This window comes from Schistocerca gregaria, chromosome 2 (assembly GCF_023897955.1).
Source record: "Schistocerca gregaria isolate iqSchGreg1 chromosome 2, iqSchGreg1.2, whole genome shotgun sequence".
NCBI classification, from domain to species: domain Eukaryota; kingdom Metazoa; phylum Arthropoda; class Insecta; order Orthoptera; family Acrididae; genus Schistocerca; species Schistocerca gregaria.
Window position 1 is genome coordinate 633,703,799 of NC_064921.1, and position 27,918 is coordinate 633,731,716.

At 37.6% G+C, this 27,918-nt stretch overlaps 1 protein-coding gene across 5 annotated transcripts in view; it reads right to left on the bottom strand.

Annotated features, from left to right (window-relative positions):
• LOC126334655 (ankyrin-1-like) overlaps positions 1-27,861 on the bottom strand; it is a 192,591-nt gene extending 164,730 nt beyond the window's left edge. For 2 of the 5 annotated variants that reach the window (XM_049997103.1, XM_049997100.1), the window contains exons 1-2: positions 27,251-27,861; positions 2,953-3,050 (exon numbers count right to left, since the gene is read on the bottom strand). In XM_049997103.1, the coding sequence (XP_049853060.1) occupies positions 2,953-3,050; positions 27,251-27,276 (124 nt within the window). In that variant the 5' untranslated portion in view covers positions 27,277-27,861. Of the gene's footprint in view, positions 1-1,221; positions 1,385-2,952; positions 3,051-27,250 lie in introns of those variants that run through there. The other 3 variants (XM_049997104.1, XM_049997101.1, XM_049997105.1) reach the window with 2 other exon arrangements.
• Positions 27,862-27,918: the final 57 nt, after the last annotated feature.

The window sequence follows — 27,918 nt, forward strand, 5'->3', positions numbered from 1 at the left end:
GCTGCAGTGGTAACATCTGTTCCTGTCAGATGACCAAATTTAAGCACCATCACTCTTGGATATCACTTGACGGGTGACAGTCCGGGTCTGTCAAGTGCTGTTGGCAAGCATGGTGCACTCAGCTCTTGTACAGCCACTTGAGGAGCTACATTACCAAGAAGTAGTGACTCCCCTCATAAAGACTGACTTAGGCCGGGAGAGCAGTGTGCTCACCACGTGCCCCTCCAGATCTGCATCCAGTGAAGCCTATCAGTTGATGATGACACGGCAGTTGGTTGGTACTGTTGGGCTTTTCAGAGGCCTGTTTCGATGGAGTCTTTTTACTGTATTAAAATAACTGTGATCACAGCATATGCAATAATAATGGGAATATATTGCTGCAATCTATTACTAATAAAATGCTCATTAGAATTTTGTTTAATCATTTTCAAGTTATCACAAAGATTCCTGATATGTAATGTGATTTTTGAATGTGTAAAAGCGCAACTCGCATAATTTTCTGTGCAAGGTAACTTCACAAACAAGGTATAGAACAGCAAAATCTCTCTTCTTAGCCTTCAAAGAGTTAGAGAAGCATTTGATTCATTTCTAGGGCCTGTTATGTGGGCTGTACTGAGACACTTTGGATGTCTTTGTTGTGATGATGATGTAGCTCAGGATTTTCATGAGGGCATAACAATTATGTAATAATTCCCCCCCCCCCCCCCCCCCACACACACACACACATACAATGTCCTTATGATCTTTTGTTCAACTGACATGTTCCACATCATAACATTTAATGTGAGTATACCTGAGGAAATGAATCCAACTGCACTTAAGCATGACTGGGCACATGCCCTTTTCACACAATGTTTCTAAAGCTTCCATATTGTCTGAAATACTAACAGGCAGCTCACATGTTGAGTTTAAGAATAATGTAGAGAGAGAGAGAGAGTTTCTCACTTTGCCTACACTTCTGCACAAAAAACTAATCAGAATCACAAAAATAACTGAAATACAATACACACATGACTGACATTTGCTGTCACATCACAAGAGCTACAACAGCAAGTAAATCAGTAGAGCACACACATGACCGACTTTTGACACTATTAATTATAAAACTAAGGTGGTGGCACAACCTGCATCAGCAGCCGTCCTCTCAGATTGTAGCACATACGCCTCAGATATAGCATAAGAGCTGATGGAATACTTTCCTGTACCTGTGTAGTACGCTACCTGTGCATGATGCCTCTTAACAAGACAGGGAGTAGAGGATCTGTGCAGCTGAGGTATCAGGTCCAGCAAGAAAGACCTCACTGTGGACACAAAACTGATAGTGCGTGAGGTGTTTGTCACTTCACTGGTGCTATTCTGCTCTTAAAACTTGGACTCCCTACAGCTGAAACATACAAAGGCTTAAATGCTTCCACAAGCAGAAACTTGAAAACCAAAAGGGAAGACTGTACTATCAATATCAAATATTCAGAAAGAGTGTACATTGACGCACGGCGGTGAAATCACTACTGTCAGAAATCAGCTGAGATCGTTGACATGTGTTTGCCATATGAGTGATACTATGCTTCATCATCAGCTGCTTTACAGCAAACTGTTTTCTAACTCAATCTCCCATGAGAAGTTAATGGACCAACTTTAACATATAATGAAGATGACCGATATCAACCCAGATGTATGAGACTCAATGGGTAGATATTAGGAAACATGGACAAACAAAATAAGTGAATATAGATGAAAATGCAGGGAAAAGTCTGAAAGAGGACTTTATCTAGAAATACAATCAAATGGTTGACAGTGGTGATGACATGGGGAGAATCTGCAAAAAAGTTTCAATGCTGGCACCAAACTGTCCTTAGGATTGCAGCTTTAAAGAGAGATATTGCACATGCTAAGATGACAAGTGATGAACACAGAAATTTCACTGAACTCTACTAAAATTCCTCAACACTGGTGCTGGTGCTACAAGTTTCACACCAAAATTGGACTTTGTAGCAATATAAAACATGCACACAACACAAACTGAGATAAAGGTGAAAAACATGTATACTCAGAAATAAATAGCTGTTGACAGCAATGAATCATATGATATTAGCTTTTGCTATTTTGATGTATCAGTTCAATATGCCATTTTTCATTGATGTTCAGATAAGAACAACTCATCTGTTGAAATTCCGCATGCCCTCTCACTTTCATATAATATTATTAATTTTTATTTCTAAGTTTCTTATGTTTAGATGGACAATAAATATACATTAGTATTTTTTTCAGATCAACAAATTTGGCCGAGTTGCAGTATTTTGCTTTGCTAGTGTTTGTTTTAACTGTTATCTATGTACTCAGTAGCTCTGTCTCCAGGAAGAACTTATTCTAATAAAATCACAAGAGGAAAAAATCAAGTCAGTGTGATAAAGAAAATGCTTTCCTCCTGGTACATCTCCTGGATAAAGATTCTTTGGTCGCTAAAAGTCTGAATGGTCTCATATCTGTCAACTTTATGTTGGTGTCAGTTCTATCCAAGTTATCTCCTTTTGGTAACTGGTAAATGTGAGCTTCATGAAATAAATTTAGATACATTAAATTGAACCCAAGAGCATTCTAAATGAAAGTTAAACTAAATGATCTGTCACTATACACAGTTTGTTACATGAAATTACTGGTATTATCTGTCAATTTATGAATCAAATTTTACATAGAAACAATTACACTAAAATGAGTTAGGTATTAATATTACATTCACAGTTTTAAGTCTGGGCTGTTCAAGCAGGGGGCTATGTAACAAATGCAGAATAGTTTGTTTCTCATCTCTCTTTGTTTTTAAATAAGAAAATGTTTGTGGTGTACATAGAAAGTTATGATGAACCTGAAATAAACTGAAACAGTCCTACATTCAGTGTTGATAAATTAACCAACTTGATAAAACTATAGTCCATGTCTCACTTTACTTACACATACCTTTTGAAAGAAGGTATCCAACATTATGCACATCCCCCTTAGAGATAGCTGAGAACAACATATCTTCTATTCTTTCCATTGTGAGGAAACTTCGGGTCCTGGAAGAAATTTTTTAGTATGTCATCGTGAGGAATGTTCAAACCAACATTTTGGGTCAATATATTTTTTACAAATCTCATACAAAACAAGAAGGAGAAATACAATCTAAAACTAGGAAAGATATCACTATTTAATAATTTAATAAACTTTTAGTAAGGTAGACCAAATTTTTAATATTATAAATTAACTGAACTGACATAAACTGACAACATTATTGTAATGTAACTTAAGGAATATTCAAAACATTCAAAAGAGATGATGTGTGTGTAGGACACTCAGGCCATGATTATAATATATTTGAAAAACCACACAGTTTTTACAATGAAGTAAATCACTGACTCCTACTAAACACTAAAAATAATTTAGTAGGTTAGTGGCATTTGATGTAGAGGCAGACGACTTTCTCAGGTGAAAGGCTGTATAAAAAACTTTATGTATTATCTTTAGTTACATTTAAACTTTGTCGATTGCTGGACTCTTTCTTGGACACAGTGTGTGATAGGTTTCCTTTTCAGAGCTTGTTTGCCTTAGCCTAAAGTGAATTTATCAATTACCAGATTAATTACGTCACATTTATTTCATATGTTTTTACAATGTTTAATGTGGAAATAAATAATCAGTGCTGTTTCAAAAACAGTGGCAAGAGACTTTGGAAATTAAACATTTGTGCTGGTATTTTGAGCTACGGGACAGAACACTGACATTTCTGAAATTACACCAAGTGAACTTTCATTTGGGAAACTTCAAAGTCATTCATCAATTATTAGAACAAAAACACCGGCAAACAGCATCAGTACTGCACTGCCTGAAACCTATCACAGTAAATTCATCAGCAGCATCAACTCTGTCAGCCCAGTCACTTCCATTGTTTGATAAAGCCGAATGTATCATCTACCAAAGGAGATTAAAACTTCATATCTAAGCAGGTCAATTTACTGACCCACAATGATAGTGCACATCTTTGCTGTTAATAAATCTGCATTTGTACAATTTAGTGTGGAAACAAGTGCCATTAGCAGATGCATCCACCTTCTCATTGTGCTGTTACCTGAATCATTTTACACGAAAAAACGCACATACAATGTGCTAGACTCATGGTCCTGTAGTATAGGAAGACATTAGCCAGTTTTATGCAGCTGGGATTGCACATCTATGTGGTATGTGGACTCAATCATAAATGAAATGGTGTGTGTGTGTGTGTGTGTGTGTGTGTGTGTGTGTGTGTGTGTGTGTGTGTGTGTGTAGGGGGAGGGAGGGATGGGAGCAGGATGAATACTACACTGATTCTTTAATTAGAGATTACATGATTCATTTAGCACCAATCATAGGTATTATGTAAGTCAAGGCCCGAAAACTCCCTGATCAGGCACAGAGGACCACTTAATACCAACTAGCAGCATGACATCCTCTGCCATATGGCATCATTCGCTTGTGGAATGGAGGAGTATGGAGTCTGCATACCCTCTCCCGGCAAATTGTCTTTCCAGACCTTGGAGCCACTATTTCTCATTCAATATCGGGCAACTGAACCTGGGTCCTCTGTCATGACAGTCAGATGTGCTGAGAACTCAACTGTGGAGGTGAAGCTCGTGAGTACAAATATTCTGAATCACTAAAGCATTTAAGACTTCTCACGTGGCACAGAATGCCTTAGAAACAAAATGTGAGGTCCTCAGCATTTCACGTATACCTTTCAAGACTCAAAATTGCTGTTCATCAGGGCACTCAACAGAATGGCTACACAGATCTATATCTGCCTCACCAAGAGCATTTCAAAACAGCACTACCATTTGCTAAGTTGCCTGAGAGTTTTATCAAGCAACCATGTAAAGAATGCTGCGACTATGGAGGTATCCGCCAAACTTGATTCAAAGCAGAACATACAATGGAAGTTTGTCATAGCCAACCCTGCTGAATCACTGCCTAGACCTGCATCACGACAGCTCCAATAAATAGTTTCCAGTTGTTGAGCAGCAATAATGCTCTCCCCCCCACCCAACAAATCAATACTGTCGGCTGCTACTTGGGGAATGCCAGATACTTTTCTTTTTGATACTGGGCATCTGTGTCTGTTACCTCAATCTACATACTTAATTTATAGCACACAACAATTAAAACCTGAAAAATCCCACATTTGGACCATGACTAGCATGAAACTGCTCCTGGGCAATTAACTGTACTGCTGACACAATAAAGTGACCTGTTCCATCACCTTCTCTGTGATGACCAATCTTACAATCAAAAACTTTTTGCTCTCAACACACACACACTGTGTCTGTATTTTACACTCAATAATCTACTTATATCATTTAGTAACCTGAGAAAATTGAGAAAAACTTTGTATAAAGCTTTCTGTCATGTTTAAGCTGGACCAAATTCTTGTCAACAACATTCCTTTTGGATTGTACCAATACAACAGAATTCCATTCTGGGTCACCACAGCCTCTGGAATATTCCAAAAATACTTTAAACAACTTGCAGAAGATATTCCACAATGTGTAAATTACCTAGACAATATTATCATAAGCGAAACAAATACTGAATTTCTGCGTAATAAGTAAATCATGCCCGAGACACTTTCACCACGTTCCCTTAATTACAATATGTTAAAACATCTTTGCCCAACTTATTGTCACCAACAAGGGGTACATCCTAAGCGAGGAATCTCTCAACGCAACCAGAGTTATGTTTCCGATTAATCTTAAAATATTTGCAAGTCTCCCTGAATAAAAAACAGTTATTGGACTGAATTCTTGCCTCAAGTAACCAAAAGCCCTCATTTTTGAACCTCTTATGCAGAGAAACGCAAAAAAAGTGTGCTGGCCCAGGCTTTTCAATGGGTATTGCATCAACTCAAAAACACACTGAAATTAACACTCTGCCGAGCATCACATCAGCTAGGTCTGCTCCTGATCATACTAACCGGAACTTCTGCCCATAATATTGGTACAGTCTTGTCATGTAGCTTGGCTAGGGCTCACTGCAAGTCCCTTTTTAAAACACTGTGTTTGCTTACTGTACCTTCTTGTACATACAGGGTGATCAGAAACAGTATGAAGAGCTTGTAAGGGTGTTGAAAAATAATTGTCAAGAAAAAAATTCAATACATTGCACCATTTCTGACTTAATTAGCATGAAGTTAGATAACTAGACCACTGCACACACAAATTCAAGTGGACTGCCAGATACAATTAGTGTCAGTTGCTCTTACAGAGTAGGAGGGAGTGCATAGGACTGTCCAGCCTTTGGCTCATGCTTGATCCTTACTATCGTCCCATGTTCAATTTTTTTTTGTCACTCTCCTGTTAGATTTTAGGAAACCAAACAATGAACACATTTGGTGACATCATCTCTGGCAGGCCACTTGAATAAGCACATGCATTAGCGTGATTGGCTAACATCAATGCTAATTAATTCAGAAAGAGCACAATGTATCAAATTTTTTTCTTTACAATTATTTCTAAGCACAACTTATCCTGCAACACCCTTACGTGCTTTCCAAACTATTTCTACCACTCTGTATACAAATGTGTGTTGTCGAAAAGAGCTAGACTTGGTGACCTAGAAGCCAACTTCAATTACCACAATTATAATACTTGCAAATACTCTCCAAATAGAACAAGCCATGACAACATGTACTCAAAAACACGTGAGCCACTTCGGCGCCATTCTTTGGTGCACTGCCAACATACACAAAGAGGTTGCAGACAGAAACTGTTTTTACATCAGAGTTAAAATAATTTCTTGTTGAGAAGCGTTTCTACAATGTAAATAAATATGTTGGCTTACAGGATTACTAGGCCATCATTTATTGTTGAGTTCTTTTGATTGGTTTTGTTAACTGATGTACCATCTATGCTGTGTTTATCTTTGCAAAGAATGTTTGGGTTGTTGAGTTTCTGTTTCCTCTGTTTCAGATGCAGTTATTTTACACCACTGAAAATGGATCTGATCCATCCCAATTGTGATGGATATAGTGTCAGCAGGTTTTTGTGTGTTCATGCATCATACTTTTCAGCAGCGCTGTATAATGTGCTTGTGGGTTTTTTTTCTGGGGGATATTTTATATCAAAGTTCCATGGTTTACCTACATCAGTGATTTACTTATTGTGCATGTTGAGTATTTCGGCAGTGTTATGTAATGTATTCATGTGTTCTCTCTTTTTCAGTAGTGTTTTTATTTTCAGAATTTCTTGTTCACTTATGTGCATGTTGCTCTCACAATGTAGATGACATATTTCTGATTCCCCTTCCAATCATGTACTATGTGAGGTGGCTACTTAAGTCTTAATGTACTGAATTTGCATTTGGGAGGACCGGGGTTAGTTCTAAGTTCTGGTCATCCTGACTTGTGTTTTCCATGGTTCCCCAAATTGATAAGATGAATATTGGGACAGTTTCTTTGATTAGGCCACGGCAGACTTCCTGTCCTAGTCTCACCTTATCCTATCATACTTTGTTTAATTGTTTTATATGTATATGTTACTTCTGTAATGTTTCTGACAAGTCTGGTACTATTGTACTAAAAGGTCTGTGGACAAAATAAATAAATTCTCGGCTATCCCGTACGTCGTCAAGCTATAGCATACCATCAGAATAGCCAACTCTGCAGCTTTACTGATGAGCTTCTCCACCTACAAACCATTATAACTGAAAGGAACACAGTTACGGCAGCTGACTAAGCACTTGTGCAATGACAGCAACAGTAAACATCTAACCACTAACCACTAACCACTAACCACATCCCTGTTCCACCCTGGATACAACTGCCATGCTGACAAATTTGTGTGTATTTTTAAAACTCAAATATTCAAATACTTAGCCACAACCATTTCTGAATGAGCTTTAAATAGTTTTCCTAGCTATATGGCAACATCCATCAAAGGCCACAATTTGGCAGTGCTGCTTCATGAGTCACCTTATAAGCACTTCTCTATCTGCTCTTCCTACAGCCAGAGTAAGAGGATGGCAACACCATATCATTCGAAGTTGGCACTCCAGTGTGGGCATGCACGTGTGGGCCACACACTTCATCAGTTACCAGTTTGTGACAGTTGCAATATCCAGGGGCCAACTTCAAAGTCACCGAAACTAGCCATGTTTGTGGCATCTGGGACACACACCAAAAGCTATCATCAACCCATCAAGTGTCAGCATGGTTGGTGTCTCCTCTGAGCTCCAATGACAACCAGCAACCCCACTTTGATGACTCAACAGATCCTTCCAGTATCTCACTCTGAGACACAGCTCACACCAATGGAAGTGTATAAGCCAGAATCTCTACTGACTTCTTTTTACAAGGCAAAGCCCAAAGCAGAAGAAATCATCCAGCTGGTAACGGTACCATTTCTACATCACACACCAGGAATTCTCCTGTGTATTGGCCAGGACATTTTCAGTCCTTTGGATTGCTTCAAGGAGGGAAGGATTTAGCAATCCCATTGGGCATCAGTATGGAAAACATACAAGAGATCTGTGTAACTGGAATAATAATCAGCAGAAATGCTGAGAGCTGTCGGGAATAATAATGTTGTAGCATATCATGTAAGCTGACCATTGTGTGTTTTAAGCCACTTCACTGTTTTCCTATGTTGGTGTTTTACAGTGATTTCTGTGGGATTCTGGACTGTTTGGTTTGCTATTTGGACTGTGCCTACACCCCCTGCCCCCGGACTCTTACTTGGACTTGGTATCTAATAGGTTTCTTTTCATGACGTGCCTGTCTTAGCCTACGACGAAATTACCCGTTTCCAACTTTATGGTTGCACATTTATTTCATGTGTTTCTATCTGGCTTTATGTCGTAATAAGTGTTGAGTGCTGGCCTACAAAAGTTTCCATCCACCTCAACCCCAACCATACAATGCTTAACTGAATGCTTGTGAATCACAAGAACTCTTCCTCCCCTAGTACAAGCTTAATTAGATACTCAGGAGATTTCACGGAAGATCATTAGAACACCTAGACTGAATAGTTTTAGCATCCCATTCCCATTTACATTTTCTAAGGTGAACTTAATAACTGGCATTATCTTTGATCAAGAGGCTCAAATTAACAATAAAATTCTGGCACAGTTTTGAAGAGAGTATCTGGAGGCAATACATATCTATTCTGAAGCCTCCAAAACCAGCAACTGTCTAAGTGCATACTGCATAACTTGTTTACAGAAGTTTGCAGCAGAGGCACATATCATGACTGCAGAACTTCTTGTGATGTTACAAACACTTTGTTTCTGCTCACAGACTATAGCACCTCTATATTTCAAGTCATTGACTCTATCTTCTCTAACAGAACTTAGCAATTTCATCACGTGTTTGAGTGACAACCCCATTGTATACAAGATTATCAAAGTGTTAGAATCATTGCGTGAAGGCCATTCCATTAATTTCATGTGTGTCAAATCACACTGTGGGATCACTGACAATGAAGCTGTCAACTTCTTAGCCACAGTAGCTGCTGTGACAGGGCATGCCAACTTGACTGCAATCTCAGTTAAGATTATCAGTATGTCCTACACACACATATTATAGAAGACTAGCAACAGAAATGGGAGGAAACAAGAAGATACAAAGGCAAAATGTATGCAAAAATTTGTTTGTTGGTCCCCTATTCCACAAAATATCATCCAAATGTAATGCTTAGGCACCTCATCTCTCTAATAGCCACACTCAAATTAAACCAATGATGTCTCCATAAACATCTCCACAGGCTGCACATCATAGAGAAACCTTTCTGCTCTTGTGGGGAAGAAGAGGATGCAGATTACATTTTCGTTGGGTGCTCCAGATTACAAGGAAAAACTACAATCCTTTAACGAGGAATTGGAAGCTTAGTCATCTGTTGCTAACTCGCATGATGGTTTTGTTAGCAACATAGGACCACATTATATAAAATTCACTGTTGCCACTAAGACCAACATTTCTTATCACTGGCAATGGACAGCAAAAATGTGTTCTATAACATTGTTATTAGAACAATTATACAGTATTGGTCTATCTGTAACTATGTATTTCCTGTCAATAATGTATTACCATGTAAGTTAAATGTCCTTTGAAGGGAAAAGGTACTAAGTCTGTGTAATGGCCATGGGTACTCTGGTGGTACTCACATGTCCCAGCTTGCTGATAGGCTTTCCAAAATCCTTAACCCTTGCTTCATGTTTAGTGATGGAAATGGCCACTACAACCTGTAGCCACAGACAACATGAGCACACCATAGTCAGCTTAAAAGAAGCTTCTCAACTCATGCCTACTGGACAATTTCTCCAGCTTGTCTGAATTGCACAGTTTGAAATTATCCCCACAATCTATACTTCAGTCCTCCAATAGCTCTGGGCACTGTTTGCCAGCACTGTATTCCCCATCTCTGCCTTAGTATGGTTTTGTAATGTGATGTACCCTCACCCATACAGTTTTCTCAGTAGTCTCCCTCCTTCCTACCCCATTGCTCATCACACCAGCCTCCTCCCTCATTGACATCTTAGTTGTTGTATGAAGCACACAACTACAGCACCTGATGAACTTGGGAAGAGAATACGAATGTAGGGCATAGAATGTTTTGCCATGTGCAACTGATCTAGAGGCTACACTGAAAAATTAAATCAGGATGGTTGGATAGGAAAGTGAGCCTTTCTCCTCTGGAACAGTTTCTCGGCCACAGTGCCACCTTGCCTGGTTATGAGGGGGAAAGGCTGGAGCATTTGGCTATTGAAATATGAGAGGAGGGTCGGGGGAGGGGGGGAGGAGGTGTTGACATGGTGAGAAAGGAAGTGCTATGAAGACAGGTAAGAGAGGCCGTTACTAGCTGAAATAAAAATAACCAAAAGGCCTGAGCTGGGCATATGCTGCTAAGAAGATAAGAAATGATACAAACAGTTGTCAAAGAAATATTGAGGGAGAGAGAAAAATAGGAAGGGTATGGACTCAACTCCTCGTGAATCTGAAGAACCATTGAAACGGAAAAAGGAAGTCACTGATCACACGAAATTGAGACAGCAAGAACCTGGACACAGAGCAGAAAACTAATGAATGAATGAGTGATAGTATATGAGAGCCCAGTTTCACAAGAGAAAAAATATGTTGCAACAACAGTATAGAATGGCAAGAATATTGAATTTTCTGTCAGGAGAATACACAAGAGTTAATTAATTTTCATAAGAGGATCATGGCTTTATACATCAAAAATACATACTTTCTGTTTTCAAAGTGCAACAATAGTACCCTCAAAAGAGTGAATGAATGTGTAACAGAAATAATGCATTGGTGACCTATCAACAACAGATGTGTAGCTTACTGGAACTGAAGAAACAATGAGGGAGACTATATGAGACGATCGAAGCACACGTGGTCTAAGACTAGAAACATTGTGTTGTAAGAACAGAGGTTTGGTACACTCAGCATTATGGGACCTCTTCCACAGTATAGTAAATGAAATCCCTAGTTGAGCTGTTGCTGAAGTTGTTATTGTGGTCTTCAGTCCAAAGACTGGTTTGATGCAGCTCTCTGTGCTACTCTATCCTTGTACAATCCTCATCATCTCCGAGTAACTACGACAACCCACATCCCTCTGAATCTGCTTACTGCATTCATCTCTCGGTCTCCCTCTACGATTTTTAACACCCACACTTCCCTACAGTACTAAATTGGTGATCCCTTGATGCCTCAGAATGTATCCTACTGACTCCTTCTTTTAGTCACATTGTACCACAAATTTCTCTTCTCCTAAATTCTGTTCAGCACCTACTTCCTTACTAGTTACGTGGTCTGCCCTTATAATTTTCAGCATTCTTCTCTAGCACCACATTTCAGAAGCTTCTATTCTCTTCTTGTCTAAACAATTTATCATCCATGTTTCACTTTCATACCCAGCCACACGCCATCTTCAGAAAGGACTTCCTGACACTTAAATATACACTGGACGTTAACAAATTTCTTTTCTCCAGAAATGCTTTTCTTGTCATTGCCAGTCTACATTTTACATCCTCCCTACTTCGACCATCTTCAGTTATTTTGCTTCCCAAATAGCAAAACACATTTACTACTTTAAGTGTCTCATTTCCTAACCTAATTCCCTCACCATCACCTGATTTAATTAGACTGCATTCCATTATCCACGTTTTGCTTTTGTTGATGTTCATCTTATATCCTCCTTTCATGGCACTGTCCATTCCGTTAAACTGCTCTTCCAGGTTAATTGCTGTCTCTGACAGAATTACAAGTTTGTTGACAAACGTCAAAGTTATTTCTTCTTCCTGGACTTTTAATTCCCTACTCCAAATTTCTCTTTAGTTTCTTTTACTGCTTGGTCAATATACAGATTGAATAACATCGGGGATAGGCTACAACCCTGTCTCACTCCCTTCTCAACGACTGCTTCCCTTTCATGCCCCTCGACTGCCATCTGGTTTCTGTACAAAATGTAAATAGTCTTGTGCTCCCTGTATTTTACCCCCGCCACCTTTAGAATTTGAAAGAGAGTATTCCCGTCAACATTGTCAAAAGCTTTCTCTAAGTCTAAAGAGGCTATAAACATAGGTTTGCCTTTCCTTAACCTATCTTCTATGAGAAGTTAGAGGGTCAGCATTGCCTCACATGTTACTACATTTCTCCAGAGTCCAAACTGATATTCCCCCAGGTCAGCTTCTACCAGATTTCCCATTTTTCTGTAAATGTTTCATGTTAGTATTTGCAGCCATGACTTATTAAACTAATAGTTTGGTAATTTTCACACCTGTCAGCAACTGCTTTCTTTGAAATTTGGATTATTATATTCTTCTAGAAGCCTGAGGGTATTTCGCTTGTGTCATACATCTTGTTCACCAGGCGGAAGAGTTTTGTCATGGCTGGCTCCCCCAAGGCTAATAGTAACAGAAACAGAATGTTGTCTACTCTCTGGGCCTTGTTTTGACGTACATCTTTTAGTGCTTTGTCAAATTCTTCATGCAGTATCATGTCTCCCTTCCCATCTTCCTCTATGTCCTCTTCCATTTCCATAATATTGCCCTCAAGTACATCTCCCTTGTATAGATCCTCTATATACTCCTTCCACCTTTCTGGTTTCCCTTCTTTGAATAGGACTGGTTTTCCATCGGAGCTCTTGATATTCACACAGGTGGTTCTCTTTTCTACAAAGGTATCTAATTTTCCTGTATAACAGTATCTAGCTTACCCCTAGTGATATATGCTTCTATATCTTTACATTTTTCCTCTGGCCATTCCTGCTTAGCCTTTTTGCACTGACTGTCAATCTTATTTTTTTAGATGTTTGTATTCCTTTTCACCTGCTTCATTTATTGCATTTTTATATTTTCTCCTTTCATCGATAAAATTCAATATCTACTGTGTTACTCAAGGATTTCTATTAGACCCTTCTTTTTACCTGCTTGCCTTCACAATTTTGTCTCTTAAGGCTACCCATTCTTCTTCTTCTACTGTATTCCTTTCCCCTGTTCTTGTCAGTCATTCCCTAACACTCCCTCTGAAACCCTCTACAGCCTCTGATTCTTTCAGTTTATCTATGTCCCATCTCCTTAAATTTCCGCCTTTTTGCAGTTTCTTCAGTTTTAATCTGCAGTTCATACATAACCAATAAACTGTGGTCAGAGTCCACATCTGCCACTGGAAATGTCTTACAATTTAAAATCTGGTTCCTAAATCTCTTTCTAACCATTACATAATCAATCTGAAACCTTCCGGAGTCTCCAGGTCTCTTCCACATATACAACCTTCTCTAATTCTTAAACCAAATGTTGGCGTTCAATTATTTTCTGTGCAAAATTCTACCATGTGGCTTTCTCTTTCATTCCTTTCCCCCAGTCCATATACACATACTACTTTTCCTTTGCTTTCTTTTCCTACTATCGAATTCCAGTCCCCCATGACTATTAAATTTTTGGCCCCCTTAACTATTTGAATAATTTCTTTTACCTCATCATACATTTCCTCAATCTTCTCCTCATCTGCGGAGCTAGTCTGCATATAAACTTGTACAGCTTACCCGCATTCCTATTTTTTAAACCAAATCCTGCATTACACCTATCTGATTTTGTATTTATAGCCCTGTATTCACCTGACCAAAAGTCCTGTTCCCCCGCCACCAAACTTTACTTATTCCAACTACATCTAACTTTAACATATTCATTTCTCTTTTTAAATTTTCTACCCTACCTGCCCAATTAAAGGACCTGACATTCCACGTTTTGATCCATGGAACGCCAGTTTTCTTTCTCCTGATAATGACATTATCCTAAGTAGTTGAGCTATGTGGTGCCAAATGGTGGTACTTTACTTAGCAAGTGAAGCAGCTGTTTATTATTTCAGACTACAAGTGAAGCAAGTCTACAAAGCATGGTGAGTTTCAAAGTTTTGTAGTTCCGTTATACCAAATAATCATTACTATGGACAACTATTCAGAAGAAAAATATGGTAAATTAATGTAATCAGAATGTACTGCAAAACAAAGGTCACATTTTATCACTTTTTACATTATTAAACTTATCCCTGCATTACCACTATTTGATTTCGCATTTATAGCCTTGTATTCACCTAACCAACTAGCTCCATTTGTATACATGTTTTAACAACAAAATAACCTGTTTTGAAAATGCTAATGCAATATAATACACTTGTCTCAAATTTTACTTTTGGTGTTCATAATAGCTGTTTTTATTGTATTATTTGCTATAGGGCTGAAAGAGGGAATCATAGAGAATTGTCAGTCACCATTAAAACAGAGAGTAAGAAAATACAAATGAAATATGGAGACTTGGAAGATCAACAAAAGGAAAACTCCCTGAAATATTGTACAAGAGTTTATAACCATAACAGGACAGTTGGTTAAGTGAAAAGTTTTTACCAACCGAATCTGCACATGTCAAATAAATTGCTCTGCAAGAACAATGGAAGAGCCATCTACGAAACTATTTGATTCTTTCTGGAACCTAGGTGACTGTTGTTGTTGTGGTCTTCAGTCCACAGACTGATTTGATGCAGCTCTTCATGCTACTCCATCCTGTGCAAGCTTCTTCATCTCCCAGTATCTACTGCAACCTACATCTTTCCAAATCTGCTTAGTATATCCATCTCTCGGTCTCTCTCTATGATTTTTACTCTCCAATACTAAATTGGTAAACCCCTGATGTCTCACGACATGTCCTACCAACCTATCCGTTCTTCTTGTCAAGTTGTGCCACAAATTCTCCCCAATTCTATTCAATACCTCCTCAATAGTTATGTGATCTACCAATCTAATCTTCAGCATTCTTCTGTAGCACCACATTTCAAAAGCTTCTATTCTCTTCTTGTCCAAACTATTTATCGTCCATGATTCACTTCCATACATGGCTACACTCCATACAAATACTTTCAGAAATGACTTCCTGACACTTAAATCTATACTCGATGTTAACAAACTTCTCTTCTTCAGAAACGCTTTTTTTGCCATTGTCAGTCTACATTTTATATCCTCTCTACTTCGACCATCATCAGTTATTTTGCTCCCCAAATAGCAAAACTCCTTTACTACTTTAAGTGTCTCACTTCCCCTGTTCTTGTCAGTCATTCCCTAACACTCCCTCTGAAACCCTCTACAGCCTCTGATTCTTTCAGTTTATCTATGTCCCATCTCCTTAAATTTCCGCCTTTTTGCAGTTTCTTCAGTTTTAATCTGCAGTTCATACATAACCAATAAACTGTGGTCAGAGTCCACATCTGCCACTGGAAATGTCTTACAATTTAAAATCTGGTTCCTAAATCTCTTTCTAACCATTACATAATCAATCTGAAACCTTCCGGAGTCTCCAGGTCTCTTCCACATATACAACCTTCTCTAATTCTTAAACCAAATGTTGGCGTTCAATTATTTTCTGTGCAAAATTCTACCATGTGGCTTTCTCTTTCATTCCTTTCCCCCAGTCCATATACACATACTACTTTTCCTTTGCTTTCTTTTCCTACTATCGAATTCCAGTCCCCCATGACTATTAAATTTTTGGCCCCCTTAACTATTTGAATAATTTCTTTTACCTCATCATACATTTCCTCAATCTTCTCCTCATCTGCGGAGCTAGTCTGCATATAAACTTGTACAGCTTACCCGCATTCCTATTTTTTAAACCAAATCCTGCATTACACCTATCTGATTTTGTATTTATAGCCCTGTATTCACCTGACCAAAAGTCCTGTTCCCCCGCCACCAAACTTTACTTATTCCAACTACATCTAACTTTAACATATTCATTTCTCTTTTTAAATTTTCTACCCTACCTGCCCAATTAAAGGACCTGACATTCCACGTTTTGATCCATGGAACGCCAGTTTTCTTTCTCCTGATAATGACATTATCCTAAGTAGTTGAGCTATGTGGTGCCAAATGGTGGTACTTTACTTAGCAAGTGAAGCAGCTGTTTATTATTTCAGACTACAAGTGAAGCAAGTCTACAAAGCATGGTGAGTTTCAAAGTTTTGTAGTTCCGTTATACCAAATAATCATTACTATGGACAACTATTCAGAAGAAAAATATGGTAAATTAATGTAATCAGAATGTACTGCAAAACAAAGGTCACATTTTATCACTTTTTACATTATTAAACTTATCCCTGCATTACCACTATTTGATTTCGCATTTATAGCCTTGTATTCACCTAACCAACTAGCTCCATTTGTATACATGTTTTAACAACAAAATAACCTGTTTTGAAAATGCTAATGCAATATAATACACTTGTCTCAAATTTTACTTTTGGTGTTCATAATAGCTGTTTTTATTGTATTATTTGCTATAGGGCTGAAAGAGGGAATCATATAGAATTGTCAGTCACCATTAAAACAGAGAGTAAGAAAATACAAATGAAATATGGAGACTTGGAAGATCAACAAAAGGAAAACTCCCTGAAATATTGTACAAGAGTTTATAACCATAACAGGACAGTTGGTTAAGTGAAAAGTTTTTACCAACCGAATCTGCACATGTCAAATAAATTGCTCTGCAAGAACAATGGAAGAGCCATCTACGAAACTATTTGATTCTTTCTGGAACCTAGGTGACTGTTGTTGTTGTGGTCTTCAGTCCACAGACTGATTTGATGCAGCTCTTCATGCTACTCCATCCTGTGCAAGCTTCTTCATCTCCCAGTATCTACTGCAACCTACATCTTTCCAAATCTGCTTAGTATATCCATCTCTCGGTCTCTCTCTATGATTTTTACTCTCCAATACTAAATTGGTAAACCCCTGATGTCTCACGACATGTCCTACCAACCTATCCGTTCTTCTTGTCAAGTTGTGCCACAAATTCTCCCCAATTCTATTCAATACCTCCTCAATAGTTATGTGATCTACCAATCTAATCTTCAGCATTCTTCTGTAGCACCACATTTCAAAAGCTTCTATTCTCTTCTTGTCCAAACTATTTATCGTCCATGATTCACTTCCATACATGGCTACACTCCATACAAATACTTTCAGAAATGACTTCCTGACACTTAAATCTATACTCGATGTTAACAAACTTCTCCTCTTCAGAAACGCTTTTTTTGCCATTGTCAGTCTACATTTTATATCCTCTCTACTTCGACCATCATCAGTTATTTTGCTCCCCAAATAGCAAAACTCCTTTACTACTTTAAGTGTCTCACTTCCCCTGTTCTTGTCAGTCATTCCCTAACACTCCCTCTGAAACCCTCTACAGCCTCTGATTCTTTCAGTTTATCTATGTCCCATCTCCTTAAATTTCCGCCTTTTTGCAGTTTCTTCAGTTTTAATCTGCAGTTCATACATAACCAATAAACTGTGGTCAGAGTCCACATCTGCCACTGGAAATGTCTTACAATTTAAAATCTGGTTCCTAAATCTCTTTCTAACCATTACATAATCAATCTGAAACCTTCCGGAGTCTCCAGGTCTCTTCCACATATACAACCTTCTCTAATTCTTAAACCAAATGTTGGCGTTCAATTATTTTCTGTGCAAAATTCTACCATGTGGCTTTCTCTTTCATTCCTTTCCCCCAGTCCATATACACATACTACTTTTCCTTTGCTTTCTTTTCCTACTATCGAATTCCAGTCCCCCATGACTATTAAATTTTTGGCCCCCTTAACTATTTGAATAATTTCTTTTACCTCATCATACATTTCCTCAATCTTCTCCTCATCTGCGGAGCTAGTCTGCATATAAACTTGTACAGCTTACCCGCATTCCTATTTTTTAAACCAAATCCTGCATTACACCTATCTGATTTTGTATTTATAGCCCTGTATTCACCTGACCAAAAGTCCTGTTCCCCCGCCACCAAACTTTACTTATTCCAACTACATCTAACTTTAACATATTCATTTCTCTTTTTAAATTTTCTACCCTACCTGCCCAATTAAAGGACCTGACATTCCACGTTTTGATCCATGGAACGCCAGTTTTCTTTCTCCTGATAATGACATTATCCTAAGTAGTTGAGCTATGTGGTGCCAAATGGTGGTACTTTACTTAGCAAGTGAAGCAGCTGTTTATTATTTCAGACTACAAGTGAAGCAAGTCTACAAAGCATGGTGAGTTTCAAAGTTTTGTAGTTCCGTTATACCAAATAATCATTACTATGGACAACTATTCAGAAGAAAAATATGGTAAATTAATGTAATCAGAATGTACTGCAAAACAAAGGTCACATTTTATCACTTTTTACATTATTAAACTTATCCCTGCATTACCACTATTTGATTTCGCATTTATAGCCTTGTATTCACCTAACCAACTAGCTCCATTTGTATACATGTTTTAACAACAAAATAACCTGTTTTGAAAATGCTAATGCAATATAATACACTTGTCTCAAATTTTACTTTTGGTGTTCATAATAGCTGTTTTTATTGTATTATTTGCTATAGGGCTGAAAGAGGGAATCATATAGAATTGTCAGTCACCATTAAAACAGAGAGTAAGAAAATACAAATGAAATATGGAGACTTGGAAGATCAACAAAAGGAAAACTCCCTGAAATATTGTACAAGAGTTTATAACCATAACAGGACAGTTGGTTAAGTGAAAAGTTTTTACCAACCGAATCTGCACATGTCAAATAAATTGCTCTGCAAGAACAATGGAAGAGCCATCTACGAAACTATTTGATTCTTTCTGGAACCTAGGTGACTGTTGTTGTTGTGGTCTTCAGTCCACAGACTGATTTGATGCAGCTCTTCATGCTACTCCATCCTGTGCAAGCTTCTTCATCTCCCAGTATCTACTGCAACCTACATCTTTCCAAATCTGCTTAGTATATCCATCTCTCGGTCTCTCTCTATGATTTTTACTCTCCAATACTAAATTGGTAAACCCCTGATGTCTCACGACATGTCCTACCAACCTATCCGTTCTTCTTGTCAAGTTGTGCCACAAATTCTCCCCAATTCTATTCAATACCTCCTCAATAGTTATGTGATCTACCAATCTAATCTTCAGCATTCTTCTGTAGCACCACATTTCAAAAGCTTCTATTCTCTTCTTGTCCAAACTATTTATCGTCCATGATTCACTTCCATACATGGCTACACTCCATACAAATACTTTCAGAAATGACTTCCTGACACTTAAATCTATACTCGATGTTAACAAACTTCTCTTCTTCAGAAACGCTTTTTTTGCCATTGTCAGTCTACATTTTATATCCTCTCTACTTCGACCATCATCAGTTATTTTGCTCCCCAAATAGCAAAACTCCTTTACTACTTTAAGTGTCTCACTTCCCCTGTTCTTGTCAGTCATTCCCTAACACTCCCTCTGAAACCCTCTACAGCCTCTGATTCTTTCAGTTTATCTATGTCCCATCTCCTTAAATTTCCGCCTTTTTGCAGTTTCTTCAGTTTTAATCTGCAGTTCATACATAACCAATAAACTGTGGTCAGAGTCCACATCTGCCACTGGAAATGTCTTACAATTTAAAATCTGGTTCCTAAATCTCTTTCTAACCATTACATAATCAATCTGAAACCTTCCGGAGTCTCCAGGTCTCTTCCACATATACAACCTTCTCTAATTCTTAAACCAAATGTTGGCGTTCAATTATTTTCTGTGCAAAATTCTACCATGTGGCTTTCTCTTTCATTCCTTTCCCCCAGTCCATATACACATACTACTTTTCCTTTGCTTTCTTTTCCTACTATCGAATTCCAGTCCCCCATGACTATTAAATTTTTGGCCCCCTTAACTATTTGAATAATTTCTTTTACCTCATCATACATTTCCTCAATCTTCTCCTCATCTGCGGAGCTAGTCTGCATATAAACTTGTACAGCTTACCCGCATTCCTATTTTTTAAACCAAATCCTGCATTACACCTATCTGATTTTGTATTTATAGCCCTGTATTCACCTGACCAAAAGTCCTGTTCCCCCGCCACCAAACTTTACTTATTCCAACTACATCTAACTTTAACATATTCATTTCTCTTTTTAAATTTTCTACCCTACCTGCCCAATTAAAGGACCTGACATTCCACGTTTTGATCCATGGAACGCCAGTTTTCTTTCTCCTGATAATGACATTATCCTAAGTAGTTGAGCTATGTGGTGCCAAATGGTGGTACTTTACTTAGCAAGTGAAGCAGCTGTTTATTATTTCAGACTACAAGTGAAGCAAGTCTACAAAGCATGGTGAGTTTCAAAGTTTTGTAGTTCCGTTATACCAAATAATCATTACTATGGACAACTATTCAGAAGAAAAATATGGTAAATTAATGTAATCAGAATGTACTGCAAAACAAAGGTCACATTTTATCACTTTTTACATTATTAAACTTATCCCTGCATTACCACTATTTGATTTCGCATTTATAGCCTTGTATTCACCTAACCAACTAGCTCCATTTGTATACATGTTTTAACAACAAAATAACCTGTTTTGAAAATGCTAATGCAATATAATACACTTGTCTCAAATTTTACTTTTGGTGTTCATAATAGCTGTTTTTATTGTATTATTTGCTATAGGGCTGAAAGAGGGAATCATAGAGAATTGTCAGTCACCATTAAAACAGAGAGTAAGAAAATACAAATGAAATATGGAGACTTGGAAGATCAACAAAAGGAAAACTCCCTGAAATATTGTACAAGAGTTTATAACCATAACAGGACAGTTGGTTAAGTGAAAAGTTTTTACCAACCGAATCTGCACATGTCAAATAAATTGCTCTGCAAGAACAATGGAAGAGCCATCTACGAAACTATTTGATTCTTTCTGGAACCTAGGTGACTGTTGTTGTTGTGGTCTTCAGTCCACAGACTGATTTGATGCAGCTCTTCATGCTACTCCATCCTGTGCAAGCTTCTTCATCTCCCAGTATCTACTGCAACCTACATCTTTCCAAATCTGCTTAGTATATCCATCTCTCGGTCTCTCTCTATGATTTTTACTCTCCAATACTAAATTGGTAAACCCCTGATGTCTCACGACATGTCCTACCAACCTATCCGTTCTTCTTGTCAAGTTGTGCCACAAATTCTCCCCAATTCTATTCAATACCTCCTCAATAGTTATGTGATCTACCAATCTAATCTTCAGCATTCTTCTGTAGCACCACATTTCAAAAGCTTCTATTCTCTTCTTGTCCAAACTATTTATCGTCCATGATTCACTTCCATACATGGCTACACTCCATACAAATACTTTCAGAAATGACTTCCTGACACTTAAATCTATACTCGATGTTAACAAACTTCTCTTCTTCAGAAACGCTTTTTTTGCCATTGTCAGTCTACATTTTATATCCTCTCTATTTCGACCATCATCAGTTATTTTGCTCCCCAAATAGCAAAACTCCTTTACTACTTTAAGTGTCTCACTTCCTAATCTAATTCCCTCAGCATCACCCGACTTAATTAGACTACATTCCATTATCCTCGTTTTGCTTTTGTTGATTTTCATCTTATATCCTCCTTTCAAGATACTGTCCATTCCATTCAACTGCTCTGCCAGGTCCTTTGCTGTCTCCGACAGAATTACAATGTCATTGACGAACCACAAAGTTTTTATTTCTTCTCCATGGATTTTAATTCCTACTCCGGATTTTTCTTTTGTTACCTTTACTGCTTGCTCAATATACAGATTGAATAACATTGGAGATAGGTTACAACCCTGTCACACTCCCTTCCCAACCACTGCTTCTCTTTCATGCCCCTTGACTCTTATACCTGCCATCTGGTTTCTGTACAAATTGTAAATAGCTTTTCACTCCCTGTATTTTACCCCTGCACCCTCCAAATTTGAAAGAGAGTTTTCAGTCAACATTGTCAAAAGCTTTCTCTAAGTCTGCAAATGCTAGAAACATAGGTTTGTCTTTCCTTAATCTTTCTCCTAAAATAAGTCGTCGGATCAGTATTGCTTCATGTTCCAACATTTCTATGCAATCCAAACTGATCTTCCCCCAGGTCGGCTCCTACCAGTTTTTCCTTTCGTCTGTAAAGAATTCATGTCAGTATTTTGCAGTTGTGACTTATTAAACTGATAGTTTGTTAATTTTCACACCTGCTTTCCTTGGGACGGGAATTATTATATTCTACTTGAAGTCTGAGGGTATTTCGCCTGTCTCACACATCTCACTCACCAGATGGTAGAGTTTTGTCAGAGCTGGCTCTCCCAAGGCTGTCAGTAGTTCTAATGGAACGTTGTCTACTTCCAGGGCCTTGTTTTGGCTCAGGTCTTTCAGTGCTCTGTCAAACTCTTCACGCAGTATCATATCTCCCATTTCATCTTCATCTACATCCTCTTCCATTTCCATAATATTGCCCTCAAGTACATCGCCCCTGTATAGACCCTCTATATACTCCTTCCACCTTTCTGCTTTCCCTTCTTTGCTTAGAACTGGGTTTCCATTGGAGCTCTTGATATTAATACAAGTGGTTCTCTTTTCTCCAAAGGTCTTCCTAATTTTCCTGTAGGCAGTATATATCGTACCTCTAATGAGATATGCCTCTACAGCCTTACAATTGTCCTCTAGCCATCGCTTCTTAGTCATTTTGCACTTCCTGTTGGGTCTCATTTTTGAGACGTTTGTGTTCCTTTTTGCCTGCCTCATTTACTGCATTTTTGTATTTTCTCCTTTCATCAATTAAATTCAATATATCTTCTGTTACCCAAGGATATCTACTAGCCACCGTCTTTTTACCTACTTGAACCTCTGCTGCCTTCACTATTTCATCTCTCAAAGCTACCCACTCTTCATCTACTGTATTTCTTTCCCCCATTCTTGTTAATCTTTCCCCGATGCTCTTCCTGAAACACTCTACAACCTCCACTTCCATCAGTTTATCCAGATCCCATCTCTTTAAATTCCCACCTTTTTGCAGTTTTTTTCAGTTTTTATCTAGAGTTCATAACCAATAGATTGTGGTCACAGTCCACAGCTGCCCCTGGAAGTGTCTTGCAATTTAAAACCTGGTTCCTAAATCTGTCTTACCATTATATAATATATATGAAACATTCCAGTATCCTCAGGCCTCTTCCATGTATACAACCTTCTTTCACGATTCTTGAACCAAGTGTTAGCTATGATTAAGTTATACTCTGTGCAAAATTCTACCAGGCAGCTTCCTCTTTCATTTCTTACCCCATTCCATATTCACCTACTACGTGCCCTCCTCTTCCTTTTACTACTATTGAATTCCAGTCACTCACGACTATTGCATTTTCGTCTCCCTTCACAATCTGAATAATTTATTTTATCTCATCATACATTTCATCAATCTCTTCGTCATCTGCGGAGCTTGTTGGCATATAAGGAACTTTAGTAATTTCTATAACAGTGAGTCAGATCACCTACAATATGAACATTGTTACAATTGCCTGCGCCTTTAGCCCAGAGACAAACAGACTCATATTCACCTACTTTACGGTGATTATTAGTCCTTAAAGCAAGAGGCATTGTACAGATACAATAGGGAGCTCCCATATCTCTGTTAAACACTTCAGCAATATGATATGTACGATAGGCAGTAATATCTCTATCATTAAAAGCCTCAAGTCCTTGAAATTTAGACACTTTGTATCCTGAGTACCATACAATTAGCATATGAGTGATTTAAGTCATACCTACAGAACAGGAAGCAAAAAGTTTCCTTATATGGGTCAAGTGATTTAAATAAGTTTGCCATTTCATCTAACTGGCGTGAAATTACATTAGGTGTTCCACAGGGTTCAATCATGGGTCCCCTTCTGTTCTTGATATATGTGAACGACCTCCCTTCCTACCGGAAACAGGAAGCTGAACTGACACTGTTTGCTGATGATACAGTAACTGTAAGTAAAGGTCCTCATATTGTACCTTTACAGGCACTCCAGTCAAAATTTGTGTATTCTCAACCACATCTTATTACTGTCCCAATTACTGTTGAAATGATCCTCAATTTTCTACCGATCAGGGATGTAGTCAGTCACATAGAATTTAGCAAATTGTTGTTTGGAATAATATCTATAAAACTAAACAAAGACCTTAAGTGAGGTTTCAATAAAACCTAAAATATTAATATTTCTTTTGCATGCCACAAAAAGTATGGCGAAGAAAGCAACTGAAAATTTTCCATTTCAGCGAAGCCGAGGAAATAAAAACAAGTTTTCGTGTCATTCAAATTTATGAAATTATAGGTTATAATAACAAAGGCCATTTAGAATAATGGTAACTGAAATATAGTTCTAGAATTTGGCACAAGCTATTTTTTGCACTTTGGAAGAGCAGAGATGGTACCGCATAATTTACAATGATCACAGAAAATTGTATCTAAACTTACACAACTGTGCAAATGATTATACTCATAACGTGTATGAAGCACTACAGTTTCCATTAACTTTATGTTTATTTAAAAACTATTTGAAGAGAACTATTAGAAACTGGAAATTTGGTGGAACAATGAACAAAAATGCTTTAACTCAGTGGGTGCACATTCCATTCACCACCACTTTGAGTGGGCTGTTAATTCAAGCAGACTCCTGTAATCATAAGACAAAAATGTAAAAAAAATTCCATGTCTACAGGTTAGCTCAATAGGTTTAAGACGTTATCTGGAATAGTTTACTGAAAAATGAATGGGATGTCCAAATCTGAGGAATGGTGACTACTGGCTGGAAAAATGGTGTCATAGCAAAGCTTGATGGCATGATATGACTTATTAAATATATGATGCCTTGGAACTTCAAATTGTAACAAACTGCTTCCACATGTGCACAATTTTTGAAGTGAGTGTGTCAGACTATTAAATTTTTGGGAAATATTTCTTGTAGCAGTCACGAGTAATTAGATAGATTAATTTTTTTAACACTTGGATCATAAAATTTATAGGGGAACAATCCTAACAATGAAGACTTGGGAGGCAAAAATGTGCCAAGACAGACTTTCAAGATTTAGTTTCACGTCAACTTACATTTACTCATCAACCACTGATCATGTACACAATATGGACTTTGATAACTGCACCTATAAATGTATACAATAATAAGATTTTACATTAAATCTTATGTTAAAAATTACACTTTGCATTTGGATTTTACATTAAATATTACATTGCTACCATATAAACACAGCTGTTAATAAACAGGTTTTTTGAGGTACCTCTCAAAGGTATTGTATAGTCAGGGGTAATTTATGATACTGTTTTGTGCTGGTATGTTTAAAATTATTTTGGGTCTTTCTTATTCCAGTACTTTCTCAATCTATATTGTTCTGAAAGTTAAAGTCTCTGGTTGTTTGCATTGAGAAGAGACAGGTTTTAATACAGCAGGAAGATGCAGTTAGTATTTTTATTTCTTCAAAATGTGGCTGGCATGACTGCCATGTCTGTAATTGTTTCCATTGCTCTTTTTTGCTACATAAACACTACTTTCACAAGAGAAGAGTTGCCACAGTGTACATTTCTGAGAGTTACACAAGATTCAAAGAAAGTATAATACGAAGACTGAGGCGGTGACTGACACGGAGTTTTAAAGTATTAGTAAGTAAATCACTTGTGATTGTTTAATCCACAACTGTTCCTTGTAGTGTTGAGAAAGTCATGACAAGGATGAAACAGTAAGATGGCAATGTAAAAGACGTTCAAGATGAAGTGTAGTTGGAATGCAAATCAGAGTCCAGTCATAATTCAACTCTACCACAAAATGACATAGTAAGCACTGATGACGATGACATAACACTCCAAAGTGGCATCTACTTGTACATTTAAGTACAATATCAAGCAGACAAACAAGGCTACTTCAATGGCTCAACACTCCATATATCTAAGCACTGCTCCAATGCAGCCAGTCATGTAATACTAGGCTATGGCAAAAACCAAAACAATAGTGGCACAATAATCAAACATTATAAAACAATGCGTCAACAACTTTCCTTAATTTATAAACACATGTTGCTTAGCATAGCTTTAGAAAACAATAAGGTTTTTAAACTTTCTATGGCAACATTTGTCAATATCATCAGATATAGCCCAGCAGTTTTTCCAAGAATTCTGGAGTAGCCCTACTTGCAAAGGGGCAAAGTTTGGAAACATAATTTATCAGCATGCAGTCATTTCTGTACTACAAAAACGAAAACAAAAAAAAACCGCATAGGGATCATCACAAATCTAGTTCATGCATGCCCCTACATATCCAATAGAGGATAGTCAAAAACTGACACTCATCTGCCAGTTATTTAAGAAATATTTCCATAGCTATAAAGCCTGGATTAGTTAATTCCAAAAGCTTATATCTTCTGATGCTATACGTCATGTATACAGTTTCTGCTATCCTGCAACATCAGTTTACCCGACCGCTTCTAAAACGTAAAAACAAAGTACGAAACGGTAAAATTTTTCAATGCAAGTGGCAGAAGTAAATGTCTTTTTTTCTCTCTCTCGTGTTGGGAAAACATCAAGTAACAAAGAAAAAGCATACTACATTCTTCATACTGTGAGTTTTGCAACACTGAATTTGTAACCTATCATTCTCAGCTGACAGTATTGTTTATGGGCTGAAGTTTCAAAGCAAAGGATGGATAAACGCTACATACTTCACTTTAAACTATCCTTATGGAATTAGTTTTCTTTATGAGATATTATTCCAGTACTTCTAAACATACTTTGCCAATATCACTATAAACAGCACTTACAATATCGTGCTATAATTCAGGCTGCAAGAAGCTGGTTTTCCTAGCAATCATTCCATATTGGTAAAATTTATCTCCTTGCACTCACCCTACATTGCGCCTTCGGCTGCTCATCCAGATGTTACAACTGCTATGTTCTTAATATTACACAAGACTGTCAAGTAGTACGAGCATCTGTACGGAGTAAATAAAACAAAACTACTGGGAACCACAAGATACAATTTCATTGTTTCAGACGTGAAACTTTCGCCGGAAAGAATCGTAAGTGCTGTCCGGTTAGCTCATCACTCCAACTTGTTCGTCAACTACGCCAATTTGCAAGAAATCATCTCTGATAGTAATCCGTTAACCGTTTATGATTAACATTTCTTGTATATGTAGACGCTTGTAAGCGTTTATGTATTGACGCTCCTGAGCATTTCGCTCTATCACAAAATCAATACATCAAAAGATTTTATGCGTTACTCCCCGGATACATATATATACATAGCTATATGTTTTCAAATTTCAAACCACGGGCATAAAAGGAAGACAGCAATCTACAAGGATAATACATAGTAAAAGCGTTTATTATTAAATGCGTTAGGATGTTCTTCGTACAACATTCCTCATGGACTTCTCAAACGTCAATACATTCCGTAACTGAAAATTTTCGACCTACAACAAAGCATGTATTTGCATCACTGCTTCTACGTATTTGCGGTGGTATCGACCACAAGTCGACTAGCAGTATGCTCAAGTTTTCCCAATAAATAG